The 25,765-nt window shown below is 42.8% G+C and overlaps 2 protein-coding genes across 7 annotated transcripts in view; one reads left to right on the top strand and one right to left on the bottom strand.

The window, feature by feature from the left end:
• The first annotated feature begins 1,467 nt into the window (after positions 1–1,467).
• Positions 1,468–9,390, top strand: nkx1-2b (NK1 homeobox 2b). 2 transcript variants are annotated; one of them, XM_085468117.1, is made up of 4 exons: positions 1,468–2,280; positions 2,391–2,703; positions 4,231–4,453; positions 8,223–9,390. In XM_085468117.1, the coding sequence occupies exons 2-4, from the start codon at positions 2,404–2,406 to the stop codon at positions 8,960–8,962; spliced, it is 1,263 nt and encodes a 420-aa protein (XP_085324243.1). In that variant the 5' UTR covers positions 1,468–2,280; positions 2,391–2,403; the 3' UTR covers positions 8,963–9,390. The 2 variants fall into 2 exon arrangements, with proteins under 2 accessions (XP_085324243.1, XP_085324233.1); XM_085468107.1 differs by having other exon boundaries at positions 1,468–2,703.
• A 3,636-nt stretch (positions 9,391–13,026) lies between these two features.
• Positions 13,027–25,765, bottom strand: part of uvssa (UV-stimulated scaffold protein A) — a 36,312-nt gene continuing 23,573 nt past the window's right edge. For 2 of the 5 annotated variants that reach the window (XM_085468131.1, XM_085468149.1), the window contains 6 exons: positions 20,479–20,686; positions 20,126–20,257; positions 19,785–19,968; positions 19,582–19,693; positions 14,265–14,442; positions 13,027–13,680 (listed from right to left, as the gene is read on the bottom strand). In XM_085468131.1, the coding sequence (XP_085324257.1) occupies positions 13,587–13,680; positions 14,265–14,442; positions 19,582–19,693; positions 19,785–19,968; positions 20,126–20,257; positions 20,479–20,686 (908 nt within the window). In that variant the 3' untranslated portion in view covers positions 13,027–13,586. Of the gene's footprint in view, positions 13,681–14,264; positions 14,443–18,088; positions 18,260–19,581; positions 19,694–19,784; positions 19,969–20,125; positions 20,258–20,478; positions 20,687–25,765 lie in introns of those variants that run through there. The other 3 variants (XM_085468140.1, XM_085468158.1, XR_014922236.1) reach the window with 2 other exon arrangements.

The raw sequence follows: 25,765 nt of genomic DNA, 5'->3' as shown, positions 1-25,765 counted from the left end.
ATTATAGTAATTATGATTCATTACCGGCTGAGATTAATTTAATAAAGAGGAGGCTGAGCAGAGCTCATTAACCTTCATTAGAATAATTATAGACACAAGACACACACATGCTCACATACACGTGCGTGCTGACTGTTAATCGGGAAGGGGAGTTCTCCCATAGCATCTGTTGGCCCACACTGTGGAAAGTGGGACTACCACTGCATGTGTGTGTGTTTTCTGTTCGTTCTGTCATAGTGAGAAGCAAATTAGCATCATAGCAATAATAAACAGAAAGGACACATATTTTGCAAATTGTGCAAATACTACTATACACAACTCCAGTTGATATGGTTATTCTTTTTTGCTGTTTCTCGGGCTTCTTCCTCTCTGAATATAATGGAGCTGCACTACAAATTGCATTAAAGAGATATTAGGGTCAAAGGCCAGAACGCTAGGCACACAGCTCATTACACTCACTGATGTGTGGAACCGGGGTTGGACTGCTCTTAAAACTCATTCTTTTAAGACTTTAGCGGTTAATATTCTTCTAATTTGACATATATGCACCTGAGGTCACATGCAGTGAGGCTGTTTGGCTGGATTTCAAATGCAGAATAAATAATAATAATAATAATAATAATACTGTTCCATATTCACTTGGCTGCATCGCTTCCTCTCTGTAGCACTGTGCAGTGCAGTGGTGCTGCTTTATGCAAATATTTTCCAAGGTAAATAAGCTGCAGTGATGTTTAATATAGTTAATATATTGACCATTTTAAAATAAAGCTATAAAGCCTCAGGGTGGAAGCAGGAAGTAGATCAAATGGGTTCAGCTCTCTGATTGGTTAATCATGTCCCATTGTTTCAGTCATTATTTTACTCAACTTTTAATTTCTTCCTCCCAAGGATCATTGAGCAAGGCAATTACATGGAGCTGACCTTGTGTATTAGGACCGGGGAGGAGGACAGGAAAGATGTCCCGTCACCTCGCTTTCTTCCTTCTTTTTTTAAATATTTTCCACAACAATATTTTTTTTAAAGTGTGGCGTTAGAGCTTCCATCACCATTGCCCTCTCCTCTGTGGCTGAAAATGAGAGTCAACGGAATATTAAGTCCCTAGTATTAGAATAAACACGTCGTGTGTTAAATCAAAATCCAATTCTGTGGTCTATTATTTTCTGGCATAGTAATGACTGCCAAGGATTAGGAATCAATATTTCACTGCAGCGGGGACATTACCGGCTTTATTCAGGCCGTAATTGAGTTTTGAGAGAGGCCCTGCCCTGGAATCTGCATTAAAGATAAGCGCCCCCTTTCATGTGGATGCACGAGTAAAGTGCGAGCGAGGCGGCGTATTACACATTAGCTATAAATTAGAGCACACGGCTGTTAACCGCTAATGTAACTCGCTGGTTAAGGCTAATTCTAGAACTAATAACTGAGCACTGTGACTGTGTTCCAACTATCTGTACACCTGCTACACCTTTACGTCACCTGTTGGCGAACAAAGCAACATTTCACGAAGCGTCGACCTAAACAATTTAGCGTCGTGAGATCCGCGAGGCGACACCGCGCGCTGTGAAGTGGGGACAGCCAGCGCTCTTCCCGCTCTGTCTCTATTTCTCCGCGTGCTCTGATAGCGAATTGGCCCGGGCCACACAGCACCACCCGCGCGCTTGCAGCCTCGAGATAATAGCCTATTAGTGCAAGTGGGATTAATTTGTAGCCAATTACAACCCGTAGAGTTGAATAAGAATGCATAAATAAGGAGGGAGATGGCGACGCACAGGCCTACACACACACACGGGGACAAATGTATGGTAGAGGCTCCTCGAGTGGCCTGCTAAAAGCCAAAAACGGAGACAAGAACTGAGAGAGAGAGGGGGGAGAGAGAGGGTTCTTCACTTAACTAATGGGGGAGAGAGAGCAAGCGAGGGGGGAGCAGGCTAGTTTTAACTATTAGAGAGATAGATCAGTCTGTCCCGCCTTCAACTCCTGTCAGGCTTCCAGAGCGCGCAAGGCTGGAGGTCGGAACATCGCGCGCTGTTTATGTGTGCGTGCCAGTACGGGATAACGGCACGGTACGAGACGGACAGACAAAAGATCGCCGGAGACGCTGAGTTGCAGCGGCCGATGTAGAGGATGAAGGCCGGAGAGAACAAGTTTAAAGTTTGACGGAAGCGAGAGTCCAGCTAAAGCTCGTATTCTGCCCAGACTGTCCGGATGCCAATGGAAAACTTTACCTGGGTGAACACACCGCTTGAGAGAATGCTGACGGGACACATGAACCGGCCTGTGGTGTGAACTTGTTATTTGACATGAGTATCATCCAAGCTCTTTAAAACGACTTGGTGTTGATTTGTTTCTTTAAATTTTCATCTCTAACGGATTGTTATTATATGGGAAAGGGAGAGTAAAGTGATGAACCGGGACAGAGCGGATGGGGTCCAGACCGTGATAAGCCGGGAGAGAGCTGCGGCGGGGCCAGTGACGGACGCCGTGCCACCCGTCATGAGTCGGGACAGAGCGCTACCGGCGCCCAGCGGCGGGGACGGCGTCCAAACTGTGGTGAGCCCGGACAGCGGTGACTTGTTAGACGGAGCCGCCGCAGGGGAGAAGCGGCTCTTCTCCAGCGCGACCGCCGGCGGCAGAGATGCTCAGGCCACGGAGAACCACTCGGAAGCTCCACCGACGAATCCGGTGTTGGCCCCGCCACAGCAGGTAGGCTAATACGGGCACGAGCAAACTTTGTGAAGCGCTACCGGAGCGGTGCGTGACGGTAGCAGCAGACAGTAACGGCAGACTCTCAGGTAGCCTATATAGACCAGCGGACAGGACACAACCGGGACACTGCAGCATAAATAAAGAAGCATCGAGACAGACAGATATTACATTACAGGAAAGAAGGATGGCACGAAAAGTAGCTGGGCGAGCAGAAAAGTAAGAATTCTTAGCACAGGGAGCAGCCGAAGCACCGAAAACGGAAGACGGTTTTTAAAATAAAATTATTTGGTTACTTGGTCCTGTTGTGTAACTGCTATGATTCTTTGTTTTTAAAATGTGGCCCGTGTTGTCAGGTTATGGGTCATATTATGGAGATGAGGCCTTTAATAAAATGCAGCTGGAAAGTGTGATCGGAAAGAGACAAAATAAAAAGTTCTAAATTAAAAGCATTCAAATTCGCTCCCGTAAAGGACACCGACTTTTATTTTGTTATAATTATTATTGCTCTAATTAAAGCTATTAGATTTTTTTCGTTCGTTTCTGAACGAAATTAATTGAATTCAAAATAATTCAAAGTAGGCCTGTTTGTAAAGACGGGCGTTTCTCTATATTTTTTCCATAGACGCGAATTTGTTTATTCTTAAATAAAACGTGATTGTGTTTATTCGCAGCTCTGATTGTGGCATTTTTCCATTAGACTATTCTTATCACCAGTTGTTAATACGCCCCTGGGTCTTTCTCCAGAGGCTCCCTGGGATTATTTAAAGAGAGAATATTAATGTAGGATTATTCATGTCGACATGCTCAAGACTGGCCTCATTAATAAATGGATGATCCTAATCAGGATGTAATGCAGGGAGGGGTGGAAACAGAGTCACTGCACCACCTTTTATCTGTCTTTTACACTTGGCTACCTTTTTGGCTCCACATAAATTATGATATAAAAAGTCTGAACATTTCTACATCACACTGTAAACCTTATGCCCACATGCAGGTTCAAACAATCTGGTAAAGCAGTATTTTACCTTAAGTGTAAGCCTTCCCCTGAACTCACATATTTTCCAACCAATTACGTGTGGAAATGTAAAACTGAAGTTTTAGAAATCTATAGACTGCACTACTTAAAATGGGATTGATTCGTTTTTCTTCTGATAGCCTATTGACCGCTACACAGCCTGCGCAGGAAATGCAGCTGATCTGTGTTCATGTTTGCTTTATGAACACACTTTACCGTCTGTTTTATTGGATGTGATGTGTGCTACCAACACCTAACACTGGGATTTGTCTTTGACTTTAACACTGCTTACTACTAATAGTAATATAGTAATAATAAAAATAATAATATTTAAAGTGATCATTATTAATATTACAATTAAATATATAGCAGTTAAAATGCGTGGCAAAACGTAATTGTGGGGGGACAAGAAAAAAAAGCAAGTTCAAATAAATTCAGCTATACGGGATAAAAGGCGATGATGTCTTGTTTTTTAACTAAATAAATCATTCCCATTTGTTACTCTCCAGGGCCCCATCGGGCACCGGACAACTTCTTTCTCCGTGCTGGACATCCTGGACCCCAACAAGTTCACGAGCAACCGGCGACACCAGCTGCAACAACAGCACGTGAGCCACCGCGGCGAGCTCGAGCAGAGCGTGTACGGAGCGGAGAACCGGAGAGGAGGAGCCGGGGAGCGCGAGCCCAGCCTCGAGGCCAGCAAGGGCTACGGTGCAGACGGATACCAGAGCAGTAAGTCTCCGTGGACTTCAAACCAAGTCCATTATCGAATCATTTATTTTTAATTTCCTTTAATTTCCCGCCATTGCGTCAGTAACGTCTTTTCCTTCGGGCAGCTGAATTCAGTCGAACTGCTCCTGTTACGGTTCAAAGTCCCGTTTCCTTAGAAACCACTCTGAATGATTCTGCAACATCCTTTAACGTTTTCAGAAATTTGACCTGTTTTTTTATATGATTAAAATAGGTGTGCGCGCGAGCGTGAGTGCTCGCGCGTTTGTAGTTAGTAATTAGGTTGTTTATTTTCTGTGTCATTCAAATCATATTTATTCTTACCGGTGAATTAACTGATTTATTCATGTATAGTTAAACATGAGTGAAACCTAACCAATGTAACCGTTTTACCCCAAATCGAATATAGAGCTTTTCCATTTCTACTTTAATATAGCCCGTTTACGCTATTTATCAATAATACATGTGTTGTGAACACCGCTAGGCTTTTCCGACGGAAGAAGAAGGCCTTTCTAATTGTGATCATATTTTAAGGGCACTGCATTGTTGTGTGTGGTTTCACTGTGACCTAAGGATTCTGGTTTTAATTACCCACCAGTTGTTGTTGGGCTTTTGCTTCGTCCGTAAATATTTTCTCACTAAACCCTGATGTCACACAGAAATCTGTGTTCCAGGCCACTTATTCGGTGAAATCTTGTGATGATGTAAGAGATGAGAAAACTACCGAGTACGGACCATTAAAACATGGAAGAATGGGGAGAACGAGCTCTCTGGTTTTAAGTTTAAAACAGCATCTGTTTTTATCTAGAATTAAAAGGAGCAAAAAAGTTAATTGGCTGCAGTTCCTGTGTGTGATCGGTATTATTGGACAGGTGTGCACTAAGTTCATGGACCCCACGTAAACGCAGTAGCTCCAATCAGCTCCGTCTCCTCGATTTCATATTATTATAATATTGGACGTTTTCCTCCTTTTGTCCTCTTTTCTTTGTTTTTTCCGTCACATTTTTATTTTCCTTATTTATTTATTTATTTTTAAATCTCTCATTTGTTTTAATTAAATTTTCCGTACATTTTACAGATTTCAAATCAACAAAATTCTGACTTTATTTTTCAGAAGCAGACACAGGCATATACCCTACATCATAAATAATTATAACTTCGTGATATAGTCGAGCTGGGTTAAAAACAAAAGCTCAAAACAAAAGAAAAAGAAAGAAAACAGTAAAAACATCACAGGAACGCATGCACTGCTGTTGTAGTTTGTATACTATTATTCTGTTTTATTATACTGACTGCCAAAAAGTATCCCAGCACAGTGAAACTAGCGAAATACATATCACGTACAGACTATAATAAATATAGTGGTAACATAAGGCTTTATTTTTAACGACTGTAAAATCAGGCCTTTTTAAAAATAAAAATTTAAATTAGAATCAGTATATGATTAAATGGCTGGCGTGTTTTTGCAAAAACAAACCAAATTATTATTAATTTCTGTTTGTTATAAAATGGACAAGAAACCATCTCACCAAGCATCATGGTTCCTTTATTCTTAATTATTTTTATTAATATAATAATATTATTATTATTATTATTACATATGAGAAAAATGAAAAAGTGGACATTTTATGAGTAAATTACATGTAAAACATAATCTTATTGAGCTATCTTTTCTGCACACCTGTAAACATGCTTGTTTTTTAAATTTCTCTCAGGTTCTTCTGTCCACATCATCACAGCTAAACTAACCCTTCTGTGTTAGCTTTCATACATATTTTGTCTCTGATTTAATCTGTAAAACTACACAGTCTTACTCCAGATGATCTAACACATGCTCAGTCATTTTTCAGTGGAAATCATGCAGGTGGATTTGTCACTAGTTAATAAATGCTTTTATTTTCTCACTTTTTTTTGGGGGGGGGGGGGGGGGTGGTTATAACAATATAATGTCTTACATTATACATTTTTAAAAATATATAATTTAGTATTATTCAAGGTGCAGTTTACTTTTTCTTGCCATTTAAAACTGTTGATGTTGTCGAGATTAAGGACAAAAGGAACAGCATAATTGGGACATAAATATTCAAACCAATAACGTGAAAAAAGCACACACAGTATCTCTCTAACATTAGCAATAAGAGCATTTGCAGGGATGTAAGCACATGTGTGCTGTACATGTTGAGGTGGACTGTGCTCGGTGTTTTCATGACATGTACGTGCACAATGCACAAACTGTATGAAAGCTTAGCGTGAACGTCCAGATCGTTTTTGTCCCTAACGTATAATTGCAGAAAGAGTTACAGTTTCATTAAAGACTAAAGCACCATGTGCTCCTCTGAAGGGCTGACGTAAAAGCAGTCGATTTGCAGCTAAAATATTTAATTGGACATTTAAGAGGTCCAACAATGTCTATTAATGTTTTTCTGCTGATCTGTGGTACCTTAAAATCCACCATATTCCAATGCTCCATTGTTATTTTAGCACACTATTAGTATTCAAACACAATTTCTTTTGCCTGATAATCATCTAGTATATTTTACAGTGCACAGTAATGTACGGTGATCAGTTTATGGTCATTTCATACCTTTTCGTTTCGTCTGAAGATACTGTTTTCAGAACCTTCTTGATCTAATTGCCTTCTTATTTCTGTTGATTTTATCGTTTTATTCCCAAATATTGCCCTCACTCATTTAGCCACAAATGAAGTAAGACACCACAGACTTATGATGCAGTAATCGTGTGATGAGTAAACTCCAGAAAGTGGAGCACATAGCAAAAAATGATGATGGATACCGGATGACACAGTGATTAATACTAATGGAGAGTTGGCAGCTCATTCTTGCCCTCTGGCTCTTTAGCACTTTACTCAGGTTAGGCTCATGGCTGCTCTGTCTTTGGAAACTTGACGTGTTTATTCATTCAAGATATTTTTAAATTCAACTGCAAGTTTCTGAAGGAAGCGTACAGTGGCCATAATTGGGACCGCAGTTCAACACTCACTGATTATGCTGGGAAGAGACTGTTTTTCCATATAGCAGATAATTAAGATAATTACAATCCTCAGCTACATTTTTAGATTAATTGGCCTACCGTGGCAACGGTAATTATGAGGAGATAGGGGTAAATAGATGGGCCAGTAAACTTAGTACTTAGAAGACCACTGTTTGCTTTATGGCCAGCATTGCTTCTTCTAGCTCTAACCATTTCATAATCCATACCACCAATTTATTACTGCAACCAAGAAGCTGAACCTTAAAGTATTTATTTGAAGCCAAACCTTCTTTGCAGTGAAGAAATAAAAATGTTTCTGATTGTAACTGATGAAATAAGACTTCAGTTTGATATTACAGAAAAGATCAATTAAAAAGCTCTAGTCATTTTATGAAGTCTCCATATTGTGAGCTAACTTGTTCATATGCATATTTGTCAGATGCTAATAATTTGAATTACACAATATTTTGGTATCTTTGTTTCTGTAGCTGTGACATTTGGTACCAAATCTAGTTTAACTGGCTTAACTTGCTAGTGCAGGACCTTGGTTAAACCATGGGTTTTATTTAGCCTGCCTAAATATCTTAAGGTATTGGTAGTGATCCAGGTAGTGAACTACTTACGTAAGCCTAAACATGAGCTTGGTATGCCTTAATCTGAATAAACCACTTCATTAAGCTACTGTGGGCTGTAGAGACAAACCACCTGTACAACCATATAGGATGGAGAATCTGTTGGATGTTACATGTGGCTGAACTCTTTGTTGTGTGCGTTCTTCTAGAGGAGGGCTTTATATACAGAAGTCCGGATGAGGAAGACTTCCACAGATCTGGGACCCCGGACTCAGAGGCTGCAGACGGGCCCTACAGCAGTGAGGAGAGCAGCTCGGCTCTTCCCAGTAATGGAGACAGAGAACTAGGCCAGCACAGCCACCAGGATCCCAGCAGAGACACAAAGACCCCTAACGGAGGCCCCACAAGCCAGATCACCAGTCCCCAAACCAATGGGGGCCAAGGGGCCAAGCCCAAGAGGAAACGCTCTGGCTCAGACTCCAAGTCGGGGAAGCCCCGCAGAGCCCGGACTGCCTTCACCTACGAGCAACTGGTGGCGCTGGAGAACAAGTTCAAGTCCACACGCTACCTGTCAGTGTGTGAGCGCCTCAACCTGGCCCTGTCCCTCTCCCTCACTGAGACCCAAGTTAAGATCTGGTTCCAGAACCGGCGAACCAAATGGAAGAAGCAGAACCCTGGAGCCGACACCTCGGCCCCCACGGGAGGAGCAGGAGGCACGGGAGGCACAGGGGGAGGAGCGGGAGGAGGCTTGGGAAGCCTCAGCCCTCTGAGCCAATCCCCTCCAGTCAGTGGGCATCTGGCCATGCACACAGGCTATGCCGGCCACCATCACCCCCCTGCTGGGAGCCTTGTCCAGCTGCCTTTCCTCACCGCCAGCCACGTCCTGTCTCCATTCATGCTGGGGACACAGAGTTATGCTGCACCTGCGTTCTACAGCACACACCTGTAGATACACACAAACACACACAGAAGCCCTGACTGAAATGTCCCAGTATGAACTGCAGCACAGCGTTCAGCTCCTCCCCCTTTTTTACCGTTTAAAGGCTTTAATTTTATTTTGATAGAATGTTAATATCTTGCAGAACTGTACATAAATCTATGTTCTAGCTCTGAATGCTGTTTTAAACACTGTAATAGACAAATAGTTGATCTCATTGTTTTCTTTTCTAAAGTCTGTAAAAATATTGAATGTTTATTTAAGACTTGAGAATGGCTTGATCTATTGTCAGTACCATGTAACTCCAGCTGTGATCGTTTTCATTTCTTTTATTTATTGAGGTGGTTAACAGTTTCCATAAAATCCTTGGATGTACTGAGTCCTCAGCTCAACATGGTATTGTCCTTTGATATTAAAATGATGACAATTAAACAGAAAAGTATCCCAGTAATGTTTTTTTTAATAACAGTGAGCTGAAGCGTTGGGTGCTGCAGTGCCTCAGAGGTAAGTAACTTCCATGCAGGGTTTGGGTGTGAAGCTAATCCTGGGCCTATTGGTTGGTTTGGATATCTGTGAGGTTTCCTGTTTGTCAAAAACAAACCAATAAAAAAATCCAAATGGGAACTGGAAAATATTTATGCGAGGAAGGGGTTTGCAAACAATACAAATCTCAAAAACGATAAAGATAATTACAGTGAAATGACTTTTCTGTCATAGAAATATGAGACGTGACGAATATAACGTCGATTACAATCTTTCGTTAATGTTTTGACAGACAGCACAATAGGCCAATGACAATAAGAATAGCACTGAGCCGAGCCAATCATGTGCCTGGAAAACAGACTGAGCCGCGTGATACGGATAAGTTGAAGTAGTGCGCACGGACCGCAGCGGGAGCCGCACAGCACGTGCAAAGTCCACTAAGAGTGCGCGAGATTTTCTTTTAATAAAAGGAAATTTGAAAATTGAACATTTTAACGAAAACTGGAGCGACAGTGTCACAATGTCACCATTTTTGTTTGTCTCAAAAGACCAGAAAACTTTTGAAAAGAAGCGAGAGTGCAGTGAGAGTTTGCAGTTTTTGCTTCTTTGTCGGACTTTAAATACTGTGCTTGAAGCATGTGCCCAAAGAGCCAGTAACAGGAGCATCTGGAGCAAATCCCTGCTGAACAGAGTGTCGAGCGGCCTTTCTTTAAACATTTCATTATTCCAGATGATTTAGTTTCAGTTCAGCTGAGTGTATGTCCGTTTGTTTATGTTCTCCTTTATTTACATTTGAGCGCCTTTAATTTATAACAATATATTTTTTTTAAATTTTATCTTGTAATGATGTCTACAATATTTATCCGGAAGTGACAAAAATGTTTTATTTGTCTGTTTTTGTAATACTTGAAGCTTTTGATTGGTCAGGATTAAATAGAGCTGTATCATGTTCCACAGGACATTTATGGTCTGACACAAAATGAAAAACATTTAATCAAAATGAATCTTTTATCTTCAGTTAAAAAAATAACAATAAAATAAATAAATCCAACTTATTTTAGCTCACGAGCCTCAGGAGTGAAAGTCTTCACAGGACTCTGCAGTGTTGGCAAATCGAAGAACATATTTAAGAGGAAACGGCATCAAATCTAGTTGGTTTATCAGTCATCGTTAAGTGTAAGCATCTCTCTGAGTGGGATTCTTTTGTTTCGTGTTATTATCAGAGAAAAGCGCCAGTGTTAGTCTCTGTTGCTTAAAAGGGGAAAGTGCTGTGACAACCAGCCTGCTTTCAAAGTGTTTGTGCTGCTGTTAAATATGAAGAACATGATTCACACACTGCGTATAAAACACGGATCTATAGCCACCCTTACTGTAGGCATGTGTACATTTTTTTTCCTCAAATGGCTATTTGCAAAATAGTTTTAGGCATTTCTGCATTGGATGTATTTTTCAGCCCTCCGATCAAAATAGGAACAACAGATGAAGTAGAGTCTGCAGCATGATGTCAAGACATCGACAGGACGCTGACAGTCAACACAGAAGGAGGTCAAATGCTCCAGAAAGACACGCCTCCCGGATATTAATGATAGAAAGCTTCTTAAAAAAAAGCAGCGGCCACCCTTCAGTAGTAGCATTTTTTCATTTAACAAAAAGTGATATAGAGTAGTATTTTTTTAGTTTCACATGAACTTTGCATATTCATGCAGCGTCTGTCAGCTAGCATGCCTCCATCACTTTCTGCAGTCACTCCACTGCAAGAGGCCACACGTGTTTCAAAGGTGCGTTGATATAATCCCTGAATAATTTGTGCAGCGTGTCCGGGTGCAGTGCATATCACTTTGACTCCCACAACATCCCATCCTGAACTTAAATTGCTTCATATAGAATAGCAAGTTAGAAGACGGTACTCTGTGCACTCATCCAGTAGCTTAACAATCTACAGCCAATCATATGAAACTGCTTAGAGCAACTGAAGTTCTAGTTTGGTTAATAGTTTAACTTGAAAAAGCTGTGTTGAGGTTTGGGTTCAGATCTCAGCACAGCTTAAACAAAAGTGTTGATACACATTTGGCAGCACAATTAATGCTTGAAGCTATATTATCACAGTTTTTCCCCACAAACGGGTATAAATGAAACAAGCCCAAAACAGATAAATTAGTGTGTGTGGGCGTCGTGTGGGAGTGACTGACTTTTAGAGCTACAGCTCCTTGTTTCAGCACACCTGTCAATCACGGCAGCCACACCCCTGATTTAAGCTTTCCAACTGTCACGAAGGAGGAACCCGCTGTTATGCAGCAGGCTGTAAACATGTTCCGTAGTTTTTGCTGTAAACTGGACGTTTTAACATGACGGTCATTGAGGACTCACAAATTTTTTTTAACCAGGATCAAGTGGCCACTAGAGGAGCTGCAGGTTTTAGCATTTCTTATTAATAATGATAATAATAATAATAATAATAATAATAACCAGCAATAAAATGATAGCTGATGTTTGGACAGGTGTGGATCCCAGAATCATTAGATTTGTTATGTCATCATTGCAAAAGTACCGACTGAATAACACGTTCCATGTGCCTGTTAGACAGCACAAAGGAACAACCATGTTCTGCATAGACAAAATTGCCGCCTTTATGGATAATATAGAAGTCCAAGGGATTTAATGACGCTGAAACAGTCCGGAGTGAGGTGGTAGGACAGGCTAAGGAAGTCTGTGTGAGTGTTTCAGGAACGGCATGTCTGCTGGGGAGGAGTGCTGGTGGATCCTCGTGGCATCAGATCAAGGCAGCAGCAAGCAGTGAAGCCTGGAGAGGCAGAGCAAATCATGGATGAGATGAGGCTTTAAGGTGTCCCATGGGAGGCCAGGACCAACCCTACAAAATCCACAATCAGAAGTCAGCGGAGTACAAGTTCCAACCATTCATCCATCCTCTCCTGCTTATCCAGTACAGGTTTAATGGGGGCTGCAGCCTATCCCAGCTGTCATAGGGCCAGAGGCAAACACAGAACACTCACACTCACACTTACAGCCTATTAAACTGACCCCATGTAAGTCTTTGGACTGTGGGAGGAAGCCAGAGAGAACCCATGCAGACATGGGGTTCTCCACACAGACACGCTGACGATGTGACCCCAGAACCTTCTGTGACACAACAGTGCCAACAACGCCACGTTGCCCCTACCAGGCATCATTAGTTGTGCTATGAGAAATGTAGGATCTTGTGTTACTGAAGCTAAATTATTTAGTTTCAACCATTTGTGAAAAAACATTCTCTGTAAGACGTGTAATTTGATGGAAATGCATAACTGAGCTGTGAGCTCTTCATTAAGTGCAGAGAATCACAGATCACAGAGAAAAGATGCAAATCATTTTTCTTAAGCTGCAGGATGTCTGCTGTTCTCGTGATGTCACTGCAATGTAAACAAAATATCACCTGTCTTTTCAATATAGTGTTGCAAATATATATTTATTTACTCCCCTTAGTTGCCACTTATTCCTAAAATAGCTTCACAGGAGAACTTTCCCACAGTCAGTGTTGTTGTGTTCAATGAATCTCGTTTGAAAGGACAGAAAAAAGGCAAAAATGTAACAAGATGCAGGTTTACAATTTTATTCTCACTAAAACACATTTGAAACCTGTCAGTCGCACAAAACACCGACGTAATAAGAAAGCGTAAAAGTCAGCTGATCACTAGCTTTAGCTTCAGCTGCCACAGAAGTGATATCATATGAAACAACTTTCATGTCCTGTATCGAGCATCAGCTTTGAGGTAGAACACACAGAATCCTTTATCATCATATTTCCCAGCAATTATTGAAACACTTCTTCTTTCATTACAAAGAAACAACAACCCTTAACATTTCACCTTTATTGTACAAAACTGTGGATCAGGTTTGGCGATTCAGTCTTCCAGCTTCCGCCTCCTTCACTGTTCCTACAGAGTCCGCCTCATAAGCTCAACTACAAATACAAAAAGTTCCAATTTGAAATGTGACAATGCATTCTTTAGCTCCTTGTTTCCCTGAATCTCTACAAGAGGTGGAGACATAAAAGAGACATATAAATAACAAACGATAAACGCAGGAGCGGTCGGGGGCTGAAAGGTTACTGAGAGCAACGCTCCACCCGTCTGACTTCAGTTAAAGGCACACGAGCTTAGTTGAGAGCATAGTTGAACTGGTTGGAGAACTTGTCGTGTTTCCTCTTGTCGGCCTTATTCATCACCTGAGCCACTCGTCTCAGGGAACTCCTGAAGGGAGGGAGAACAGAGCAGGGAGGAAATGAGAAGGATTGATGGGAAAAATCCAAAGAAACAACAACTTTAAGCCCAGGAGCTAAAACCCATTCTGCTCATCTCTAGCTCCATATTTCTACTCTTAGACTGTGATACTTGCCTCCACAGTTTAAAAAATAATGAATCATTGGTTATTTTATGGACTTGGTCTAGGCCTTGGACTAAGAGCACTTTGAGAATCAACTCGATGGTGCAAAAATAGAATTTCATTTCCATCACAGTGTCATCTGTGGATTTGTTTTGTAGATTTGGTGAAAGAAAACAAATGATGTGTTTCTTGTGATATGATGCTAGTAAGTGCCTAAAATACACTGATTAATTGGGTCTTAGCTAGCCTACCCATAGGTGACAGTTTAGCAGTGAGGTGCCTTTTTGAGGCCTGTGTTCAGTGGCTTAACTTTATTTAACTCGATGTACGCCACACTGTTTTGTCTATGACAAAGTTTCCATCTTTTAGTTAGTTGGTTGTTTCCAGTTTCACCAAGCACTTAGCTCCTACACTCAGAGAATCATCTAGAAGCTGAAGTTAGCATCCGTACTTGTTAAAGACTTTCTTCTCTAGTCTGCAGCGGGACGTGTTGCTGCTCTGCTTCAGGTCGCTGAGGTGGGGGTATTTCTTCTTCTTTCCTTTCCCTTTTTTACCGCCCAGCCGCTCAGAACCCAGGTCCTCTCCTGTTGCTGCCTCAATGTCTCGCATCAACTCTGCATCTCGCCAGTCTGCAACAGAGAGACCAATGTTACTCTGCTCCTGGAGGACGTTTAGGATTCTCCCGCTCTTCATCGCACCTCATTCAGAGAGATGAAGAGGCGTGGCACTTTTGTCTATATAATCCAGCAGTGCGGTGCAAAGATCTGCCAGGTGGAACAGAGAGAGCTGCCGCAACAGTGGGACAAGATCAGAGGTCCTGAGAAAACTATGAAAACTTTTTTCATTTCAGCTGAGATTTGTTCTGTGCAGCAACACCTGTGGCTTTGACAGCAGTGGGCGTCCTGTAGCAGCACGGCCACGGGATTAAAAGAAATACCCGTTCACCATCGGACCACTTCACGTCAGCCTGGACTGACGTCCTGCCCCAGGATCCCTGCCAGGATTTACAAACAGGACTTTATGTTGTTTAATCCAATATGGCCATTAGGAAAATGTTCTCTGAGATCATAGACCAAGGCAGCTGAGGGGAATTTTCTCAGACTTCTACACACTATTAATGATTTAAAAGAATCCAGGTTTCACTTATTGTCCAGCTTTTCTATACAGCCTATGGACTAAGGTTAAGACTGGGACTGAAGCCTCAAACTGGACTAAAACAAACAAACATTTAAAAATGAGGATATTAAACTTCTCTCTGCACGCGTACTTTGTGTGTTTCAGCCACAAAGGCCTGGTGCGTGTGAGGTTACTCCCTGTATGAGCTGCTATGAAAGCCTAAAACTTGAACAAAAACCAATTTGACTGAGAAGTGTAATGAAGTAATTAGAAGTGATAATGTAAATGAGCTCACAGCGGCGGGCCTTACAGAGCACGGGTCGTAAACCGTGTGTCCTGCGGCTCATTCGGATGCAATTTTGGTGTTAATGAAAACTGTAACGTCATAATTCTGGCTGATAAAGTAAAAGCAGCAGTAATGCAGAGCAATGACGATCTAAACGAAGAGACGTTTCTAGTTAATGATGTACTGCGAAGGAATTCCAGATAAACCTGCGGTAATGCAAAGTAATTACACCGTGATTGTGATGGGCCTGAAGCCACACACTCCGTCAAAACACTGACCCCAGCTCAGAGCGAGCGTGTATGCAGGGTTATTAATCAGCTGCTCTGACCCGGGTCTGACTGGACCTTCAACTATCCCTCATCACACTCTCACACACGCTGGAGCAGTAATTGAAAAGCAGCTGGTGTATTTAGGGGACTCATTACTGCTATAAGAGGAGCAGCTGCATTTACATTCATGCGTGTTCAGAGTGTGTGTCACTTTGTTGTTGAAAGTTTCAGAGAAAATAAAAAGAGAAGAGATGAAAGAAGAATCGAAAGAAAAGCACGAGAGCAGAAAAAAGACAGGCAAGCGCGAATAACAGTGGGAATTTAATCAGTGTTGCAGCAGGGCTCTTTTCTCCGTCAACACCTCTTAGTCTGTCCAGCTGGGGTCTCTGTGTGTGTGTGTGTGTGTGTGTGTGTGTGTGTGTGTGTGTGTGTGTTAGGGCAGGGGGCAGAGGTGTGTGTGCGCCTGGGGTCTTTGGTTGGTTCAAATGTAACTCTGTTACGCATCACTTAACACAAGGAGCCTGCATATATGTGACAGAGTAGCACAGCATCCATTTCCCTCCTCCTGTCAATCACCTGAATGGACTTCTTATTTTTTGGTAAGAGTGTGTGTGTGTGTGTGTGTGTGTGTGTGTGTGTGTGTGGGTCTGAGTCAGACGCATAACGCAACATACAATTCTTATTATAAGACAAGAGCAGAGCTAAAAAAAAAAAAGAGTAACACAGTCATGAGAAAAAGGACCTCTGTGTCTCTGTGCAGGTAAAAATCAAAGCACACCCCATTGGTCAGTAAATTGTAGAACCACCTTCAGCAGCATTACCTTGAAATGTCTGTCTTCTGTGTGACTTTACCTGCCTCTGTTCTGAGCTCGGCGCCAACAGAACTTGTGCCCCGCCCACAGTTCTCTATGTTATCCAGGTGATGTTGTAAGAGAGAAGCCTGCACCTTGAATGTGAGAAACTAAAAAACATTTGAGGTCAAGGAAGGAAGCTGGGAGAGGTGCAGCTTCCCACACCGTTTCCATGGCAACGATGACTGTTGTTTTGTTTGTCCCATGAATGCTGGAAGATCTGGATTTTGGCAGATGTATTCTACTTTTTCTTGTGTCCCTTTTTATTCATTCGTTTATTTTTAAAGGGTCACCACTCCTGAGTGCGCCTCTGCAGGCTCCCGCCTTACACCTCAGACATTATTTAACTTTCTAGTTGGGGTGGCTGTAGCTCAGGCGGTACAGCAGGCCATCTACTGATCGGAAGGTTAGTGGTTCGATTCCTGGCTCCTCCAGTTTATCCTTAGGCAATATACTAACCCCAAGTTGCGCTTCGATGGATGAATGTTCGTGAGGAAGCACTGAAAACGTAGAAGAAAAGTGACTGAGTGAATGTGTTGTATAGAGTGCTTTGAGTACTCTGGGAGAGAAGAAAAGCACAATATCTATAGTGTATATATATATATATATATATATATAGTCAGACTTCCTCCTTATTTCTTGCCTAGAGGTGCAGGCTCCTCTAAAGACACATCGCCACCTCCGCTTCACCTGGAGAGAAACATGTTTCCTTAGATTGAAAAACGGGGGCAGGGCAGTATGCAGATCGTAGTAGAGATCGCACAAGGCTGTTGTTTCCGAACGAGTCCGACTTGCTAATAAGAACAAAATAGGCTGGCACGCACTTTTCATAAACGTTGCGTGGGAACCAACTTTCTGCGCAGAATAAGAATGATTCCATACAAACATTAGTGAATGAAGCTCGTCTTGTGCGGCTGTCTTCTGGTGACCCTTCCAAACCCTGGCTGTTAGTTCCTCTACTGTCATAAACTCGAACATCTGACATTCTGAGTTGTGCAGAGACTAAGATGTAACTGGCTTTTGTTGTTTTGTTTCTCTGAGCATGGGAGCAGCATATTCACCCATGGCAGGGCGAATATGCTGGGATGTGTCCTCCTGGAAAGATGGCGACTGTCTTGACTGTTTGCACTTGTGAATAATCTTAATAAACTTCATATCATCTGGTAATGACTTCGTAACCTCTCTAATACTGATGGGCAGCAACAGCTGCTGATGTCTTTCGCCCTGGATGCTCCACTAATTCTGCTTTTTTCCACATGCTGATGAACAGTTAATCAAGTGCACTTGATTAAGAGCATCGGGTTGCTACTAAACTCCTATGGAAGCAGTAAAGTAGTACTTACTTCAAAGGGCTGCACAGAGTCCTATGAAAACATTTGTGGCTAGATAGTAGCAGTAAATTTCACTAACAGTTGTAAATAGAACTGAGTCACCATAGCAACAGATGCCTGCAGTATTCACCAGAAGACTGAAAAATAATCTTCACTATGATTTACAGGCTGTAGCTTATAGGAATCTGTGTTCAGTTTAGCTTTTAATCCGGAAACTTGACAGCAAATGGATTCAATTAAAACACGAATATTTATAATCTTTGATTTCCTCCATTTCCTAATTGCCTTTTGTGTTGTGGGTGTGTCTGTCTATAGTTTTCAATTTCTAGTTCACACCCTAAATAATAATATGGATAATAAATTGCTTCTACTTTCTGATAAGTTAGACATCGTTTCTTTAGGCCGGCTGTGTGCTTCCTCACCACCTGCTGCTTCTCATCTGTCAGTCACCGGCTTCATCAAACTCCATTAAGAAATCCTTCGCTGCCCTACTGACTTCAGTATAAGGAAGCCGACCAGGAAGACTGACGCTAATCTCGACCGGGTTCACATCAGCCAGCTCACCCTGTTGTACTTTGTTGACTTGTGGTCATCTGGAAGCAATTAAGCAGGAAGGTTCAGCTATTGCTTTGTGGACACTGCAGGATTAATATAGCTGTAAAACAAAGGCACTGCTGCTACGTGACTGACAGTAACTCAAAGAAGACTTCCATGATGACAGTGCTCTTGGACGGCAAATGACACTAACAGCTAAAGTACTTCTTATCCTCTAAAAGCATTCAGAGAGGATCCAGACTGCTGACAGATTGTACTGATGGAATTTTATGGTTACATCAAGTGAAGCTTTTGATTTTTATTCTCTGGCTGACAGAACTTTTTGGTAACACAACTGTACTGTTACAAATACACTTACAGTCAGAGTCTGATATTAGCTTCCTTGGAGCGGTCTACAGGGGTGGTTACTACGGGCAACCCTTGGCATGGATATAAGGCAATAATTCAGGAAAAACAATTATGTTTGAGCGTAGCTGCTACTGTAGGAAGTGTGTGTGTTACTGGCTGTTTAGGCTCACTGTATGCGCCTGTGGATGTTTGAAGAGGTAAAAGCAGCTGAGGCCAACAGTTCATCAAGTTATTCAGGCCAGCGCCCCCCTACTGTGAAGCTGATGTGTGTGTATGTGCGTCTAAGACTCTTGGATCGATACTGTAGTTGGTAACAAAAGATGCTATTTCACAACTCACTGGACTGCAAGCTACAGCTACACACACACACACACACACACACACACACACACACACACACACACACAGAGCAGCTGGTTAAGACACTGCAGGCAGCTGCTGGACATCCTGCAGACTGGAGACGCAGCCACATGACCTGAGCCGTCCCTCACATACACTCATTTCTAATTCTGTCGCTCTTGGTTACTCTCAAAGAAAAGCTGAGCATTTTTAACTCTTCCACCTCCAACTCCAGGTCCTGTCTTTGTGGCAGTGCCACAGCCTGCATACATCATAGAGCTCTCACTGCCACCTCGGTCACACATCACCCTTGACACCTGCCTCCGTCTCATTCGTGCATGTTTCTCATTTCTACAGACTTTCCATCCTCTCTACTCCAGAACATGCCTCCCCCTCAAGGCTTGACTCCCTATACTCACTTCGAGCATCTCCATAGCCTCTGTCACCCTGTCCACAACCACAGGCTCAGAGGTCAGCCCTGATGTAATCCCAGATCCACCCAGAACCGCTCGCATATTTCTCTGCCACTCCTGACTTCCTCCTCCTTCCTCTAGAGTCACAAAGACTCTGTGTGCCCTTCCCTTACAAACCTTTGATGCTATTGTTAAAAGTTATCCCTCTGATGACATTTCTTCTGTGTGATTCAAATGTGTTTGTATTTTTCACTTCTCACCAGGCTGCTGCTCTCTCTTCCTCCTTTCTTCCTGCTCCTCCCTCTCTCGGTCCTCCTGCCGGCAGGGTCGACCCTCCTGGTCTCGTGGAACGATGGGGCCATGGAAAGGACACTGAGGAGACACAGGCCTCGCTCAGTTTGGTGAGCCAGAGGGAGACCAACAGCTTCTCACTTTATGACAGACTCCAAGTTTATCCTGTTACCTTGAAGCGGTCCTGCCGCTGACAGAGCTTGCCATCACCCAGTGGAGCTCTGCAGAAATGGCTGACAGGAACGAAGCTCCCAGGGAAGGAGATGTATCTGCTCCTGCTCTCTGCCAGCAGCTCTTCATTCTCCACCTCCTCCTCCACCTCTGCTGGAACCCAGAACTGGTGCTGAGAGGCTGACCTGCAGCGGAAAGAATGTGACACATGTTAAATGAATGTTAAAGAAGAGTAAACGCTCTGTAGCTTTAATATCACATTAAAATGATCCTTTTTACTTTATCATCTGTGACACAACACACAGATCAGTAAACTAGGGACGGTGCTTGTCTGGTGCATACTTAATGATCCTGCCAGCGCTGGGCTGCTCCTGACCCCAGTAGAACAGGTCCAAACCAAATGGAACCACTGGAGCGTTGACACTGGTCTGCTTTGAACTGGACTGAGATGAACTGGGCTCCGAGGAGCTGCTGCTAAATGGAACACGTTTGGAGAACCATTAAAAACCTTTCCAAGTTCCTCAGACTTCACACTGTTCTAGTCTCTCCTTTATATTTACAACAGTTGGCGTCACTGAGACATAACACGGCAGTGTTACTATATGACTATAATGTAGTGAGAAGAGGAGGGGGTGGGAGATGGTTGCTGGGGGTTTACAGAAAGCAGACCTGCAGAGGCAGCGGTCAGACTTCACCTGGATTCTATGGGCGGCGGCATCTTCTCTCTAAGGAGGTGCAGTGTGGCGACAACAGAGGTTGGATCCTGAACCTCTTCTGCAAGCTGCTTCAGCCGCCTCATTGAAGAATAAGAGGAGGAAGAAAGAGGAGGAGCTGCAGGTTTTTTAGTGGAAGGTTTCTTTTCTGCGACTGATCCTGTTGAGGTGGAAGGAGAGGGATCCAAACCTGCAGAGAGAGGCGGATATCAATGTGTAAGGACCGGTTCGTCTGACATCTGGGTTTATTTTCGCTCCAGCTCCCAAGAACTAATAGTGAAAACACGCTGCTCACTCTTCCTTCCTCTGATTAAAATGGCCAACATCAGTGGTGATCGCTAACATCACCTGCTCATTAATGTCACCTGAGAACATGGCCACTGAAACTTTAGCATGCTTTCTGTGCTCTCTCCAAGCTGCTGAACTCTTGAGCCGCTCCCTCTTACATGTTTGGCTTCTTAGGAGCCAGACTTGAATTTTTGAAAGTGGTATTGAGCGATAGTTCTTGAAACCTTCACAGAACCTTCTGAACCCCGAGTTGTGTTCATTGGAGTGTGAGCATGTGCGCACATTAGACAGAAAGTAAGTGCAGAAAAATAGTGCTGAAAATGTGTGTGAATGGGTCAATGAGGCATGTTATGTAAAGAGTTTTGAGCACTTGAGTATATAAAGAAGTCCCCTTTTATTTTCTGCCCACATTGGTACATCTGGGATTACTGCCTGATCTGGAGAGCCGACAGGAATGAAGACAGACCTCCAGCAGTGTGGGGTTATATCTCCAGGATAAGTGAAGTCAGACGCTGGCTGTTGTGTGTGTGTGTGTGTGTGTGTGTGTGTGTGTGTGTGTGTGTGTGTGGTCAAGCACAATATCATCTGGAGTCTCCGGGGATTGAACAAGACTTAAAAACACACACACAGCAGGTGAGATCAGAGGGATGCAGTAAGCCGAGAGCTGCCAACATGCTGATCCCAAACATTATTAGGACTGACCCGAGTGCTTCAGGGATTCAATCACTGGCACAAGAGACTAACACAAGTCATTCACACGGTGCACGGCCTGTTCAAACAATAAGACAGGTTCATATTTTCCGACTCTTTCTTCTTCTTTAATTAAACGGTACATGGACTGTTTCTTATAAAGAGCTTTTCTTTTCTGTCTGAGCACTCAAAGCACTTTGCAGCACACTCACTGAGTCATTCATACAAGCACTACTTCCTATGGGTAAGTGCTTTCTATCTAACATTCACACATATTCATACTCCAAAGCAGCGGTCCCCAACCCCCGGGCCTCGGACCGGTACCGGTCCGTGAGAGTTGAGGCCTCAGGTGTGAAATGTCTGGTTTTCAGGGTTTTTCTCGGTTTTCAGCGTTATTTTGTTATCGTTTTTATCGTTAACTCTGTTTCCCTGGGTCTTTTCACGTGTGTTATGAATAAATTTTCTTTTTTCGGTACTGGTACTAGTTTTATTTTGTTGTATTTATCCGCGACACCTTAAAGGCCGGTCCGTGAAAATATTGTCAGGCATAAACCGGTCCATGGCACAAAAAAGGTTGGAGACCGCTGCTCCAAAGGATGCACTGGAGAGGAACTTGATGTTGGTATCTTGCCCAAGGATGTGTGGCATGTAGACTGGAGCAGGCAGGAAACAAACCAGCAACCGCCTGATAAGAAAACCAGTCAACTTAATAATATAAAAGATGGCTAAAGCTACTGTGACATCGCCATTCGATTAGTAAAGTTCTGTCTTAAAGCCTCATTGTTACAGTCACCTTCTTACAATAATCAGAAAATGACAAGCAAGGGATGAATCTGAAGGACATTGTATGCTCAATGTAGCCCTGCCCTAAAGCATAACCAGCTTTATCATCCTTCTGGACATCATTTACTAAATGGACATGCTATTTTCAATAACACTCAAAGGTAGTAGCTGAGGCCATAAACCTGTCAGAAAAGCTGTGTTTCTGAGGCCACAGAGCAAAGAAGATGAAGGTCATCTTCCCCCTGAGCTGCTGGCTCACAGAAGCATCTGGTCATCAGGAGGAATGCAGATAAAACACCTGGAAGACCTTAGAAGTCTATCGTTTACACACAGTCCACTGGAGAGCATGCATTAACTGAAATGACTCAGTGATGTTTTAATCACTCTGTATTCTTTGCACTGTTTAAGCTTCAACCAGCACTCTTCGTGTCCTCTTCTCCTGCACTGGGTTCTTTTGGGCACGAACTGCAGAATCAGTGCCACCAGCTGTTCATGCTAACAACAAACTGCTAATATAACAGCAGCAGATGGAAATGGGGAATAAAGTCAGGGACAGGGAAAAACAGCACAGTAACTGTGATCACGATTTCCGTAATTTACTGCGTTGCAAATGGAGTTAGTGAATCCGGAGAAGATACAGGCGGTCACCGGAAACGAGATTCGAGAAGCATCTAAAATGACAGAAAGCAATCGCATGGAGTTTACAAGCCATCCTGAAGACTGACTGTGCAATAACCGAGACAGGCTCGTTGAAACAAAATACATCTACTTCCAGAGACTGCACAAACAAAACCCCAACAATTCAATCAACTGGTAAACATCTTCCTGACTTTCAGCTGAAATCTATGGGATGATTCTGTAAGAGCACAGCTCATGACAGCTGTATCCGGTCGTTCAGTCTGACGTCACTAGCCGTGTCGGGGCCTAAACTCCGCTGCAGGTCCATATATCAAACGATCACTGTGGCATTACTGAGAGTTGAAAAACTGTCTAAAGTCTTTCATCTTTAATAAAATGATCAGCGTTCTGCTCTACCAGGTGTAACAATTGAGTTTAACATCCAGGCATCCATGAAAACGGAATTTATGACATTTAACGGAGTTAGAAGCTAGCGAGCTAACTCCCTGCTAGCTTCTATCTAAATACAATATAGCATGTCCTGACTGCGGGGTTTTGGAAACAAATTCAAACGTACAGCTCTGTTATCACTTCCAACATAAATGAAGACAGAAAACTAAACAGCAGTGACGTTTGTAGGGTTACTGAAGTTGGGCTAGCTGGTATATAATGATGTGCTGCGTGACCGCTAGCGACACAGCTATGTTAGCATAATATAAACAAGCTAACTTTTTTTCCACTCGATAAAAGTTAATGTGAGTGTTCTCGGTGGTCAGGAACAAATGTAATCGCATGGCAGGATGCTGTAAAAGGACCAAACTTCAGCCAGAGAACAACTGAGATAATCCATCCACAATATGAGGTTAGTCATTCATATACTGCTGCATGGGCTGGGCTGTAGTTACATCGTAAGGTTTTAAAAACTGAGCTTAAATAAATGATTAGTGGTAATAAAAGCCGAGGGAGGTCAACAGTGATCACTGACTGTTTTAGGAGCTTTTTGAGATTAAATAGAAGAAAATACATAACATTAAACATGTTAACAACACAAAAGCCATAAACGCAGACTACTTTAGACCCGGAAGTAGGATTCGTCACGTCATCACTTAACGACCGGATAACCTCCAATAAACGACATTTGTTGCTGATAATTTTGTGTTTTTTGTTAAAATCAGATTTGACTGGTGAGTGTAGTTTTACATGACAGTGATTTTTTAAATAATTCATGGCGCTTTTCCCAGTTCATGGAGATTGGGAATTAAAAATACCTCCCCAAACACACACAGACACACACACACCTGCTCATTTCAGAGCACCAAATGCAAGAGGTTAGTCTGCTTGTTGTGGATGTTAAGACACACAGATCAATGGGAGGAAATGTGTATAGTAGTGTGTGTGTGTGTGTGTGTGTGTGTGTGTGTGTGTGTGTGTTTGTGCGCGTGTGTGTGTGTGCCTGGGTTGTTAGAGAAAGACACAAATGCGGGGGGTTAACAGGGTGCAAGAAAAAAAGAGTGAAAGAGAAAGAGAGGAAAGGCAGGAAGAGGTATTGATTTTCCCAGGTTAAGCAGGGCCTGTAATTAAAATGTTAATTTGAGAAAGAGAGCGATAGTGTACTGACAGCAGAGAGAGGGATAAGAGGACTGATAATCAGGATGACAGAACAAGACAGAGAGGTGGAATGAGAAAGTGGAAAGAAGGGGACACGGGAAGACGAGAAACAGAAGGAGTGGACGAAGTCAGGAAGAATTGAAAAGAAAGAAGAGGAAATGCTAAAAAATGATAAATGTGATCCACTGGCAGAGATGAAAAGAGTGAGAGGAACCGAAATGCTATTGTGATCAAGGAAATTAGGAGAGAGAGGAAAATGGATATGATAGGGGAGGAACAAAGACGAACTCTCACCCATCCATACATCGGATTCTACTTTTGATCCTGCAGGACCATTAATTCACCAGGTCAAACCCCTCACCTCTCGACCCAACAGGAACATTCATTCATTTAGTGAAGACAAAAATTAAAGCAGAAAAAGAAATGAAGCTGCCCGTCTGAGTAAATGCAACATTCGGTGTTAACATTTACATTTCAGCTGAGTACTCACTACAACCTGTTACCAAGGCTTCAACGATCCATCCTTACATTTATAATTATGCAAGAGCAATGTGTCCAATCACATTTGGGTTTCTGAAAAGTCCTGGACTTCATCTAAAAACCAGCAAAAACTCGTAAACATTTGGATTAAAGATGAAAGCCTGTACCTGATTGTTTGATTGAACACCCACTACAGTGATGTGTGCAGGCAAAGCAGAAACACTGAGTCAAAGTCCAAATACTTCTTATTTCTTTACAATTTAAAGAAGATGGCATTGGGACTCTGTGTGTGCGTGTGTGTGTGTCCATTTGACGATGGGTGGTAAAATCTGAGTGCAGGGCTAATAGGGGCTCATTAAAGAGGTTGCATTGTTAATTTGGTGTGGCCCCTCTAGATCATTACCTAGGCCACTAATCACCCTGACAAACACACACGCACGCACAAGTGCACACACACACACACAAGTGCACACACACACACGCACGCACAAGTGCACACACACACGCACGCACAGCTGTTTTGGGCCCATCAGATATAATCTAATTACTCTAACGTCTAACTGATTAGTAATGGAGGGAGGCGGGAGTGGATGGGTTCACAGGTAAAACAGGCTCAGTGTGAATGTAATGACTCAGGAAGGTGGTGCCAAGCACTCGCTGGGGGTCAAAGGTCACAGTGCAGCCAAACTACATAGCTGAGCCAGCAATAAGTGCCTGGGCAACAACATCCTGTGTTATGATGTCATTAACACTAACACATAAATATGGTCGGCCTCTCTCTTACACGCACACACAGTACATA

Source organism: Copadichromis virginalis, linkage group LG2, assembly GCF_057382275.1.
Source record: "Copadichromis virginalis isolate Kocher_CV1m ecotype Utaka linkage group LG2, C_Virginalis_male_GT1.1, whole genome shotgun sequence".
NCBI classification, from domain to species: Eukaryota; Metazoa; Chordata; class Actinopteri; order Cichliformes; family Cichlidae; genus Copadichromis; species Copadichromis virginalis.
This window is presented reverse-complemented; position numbering and strand designations above follow the sequence as displayed.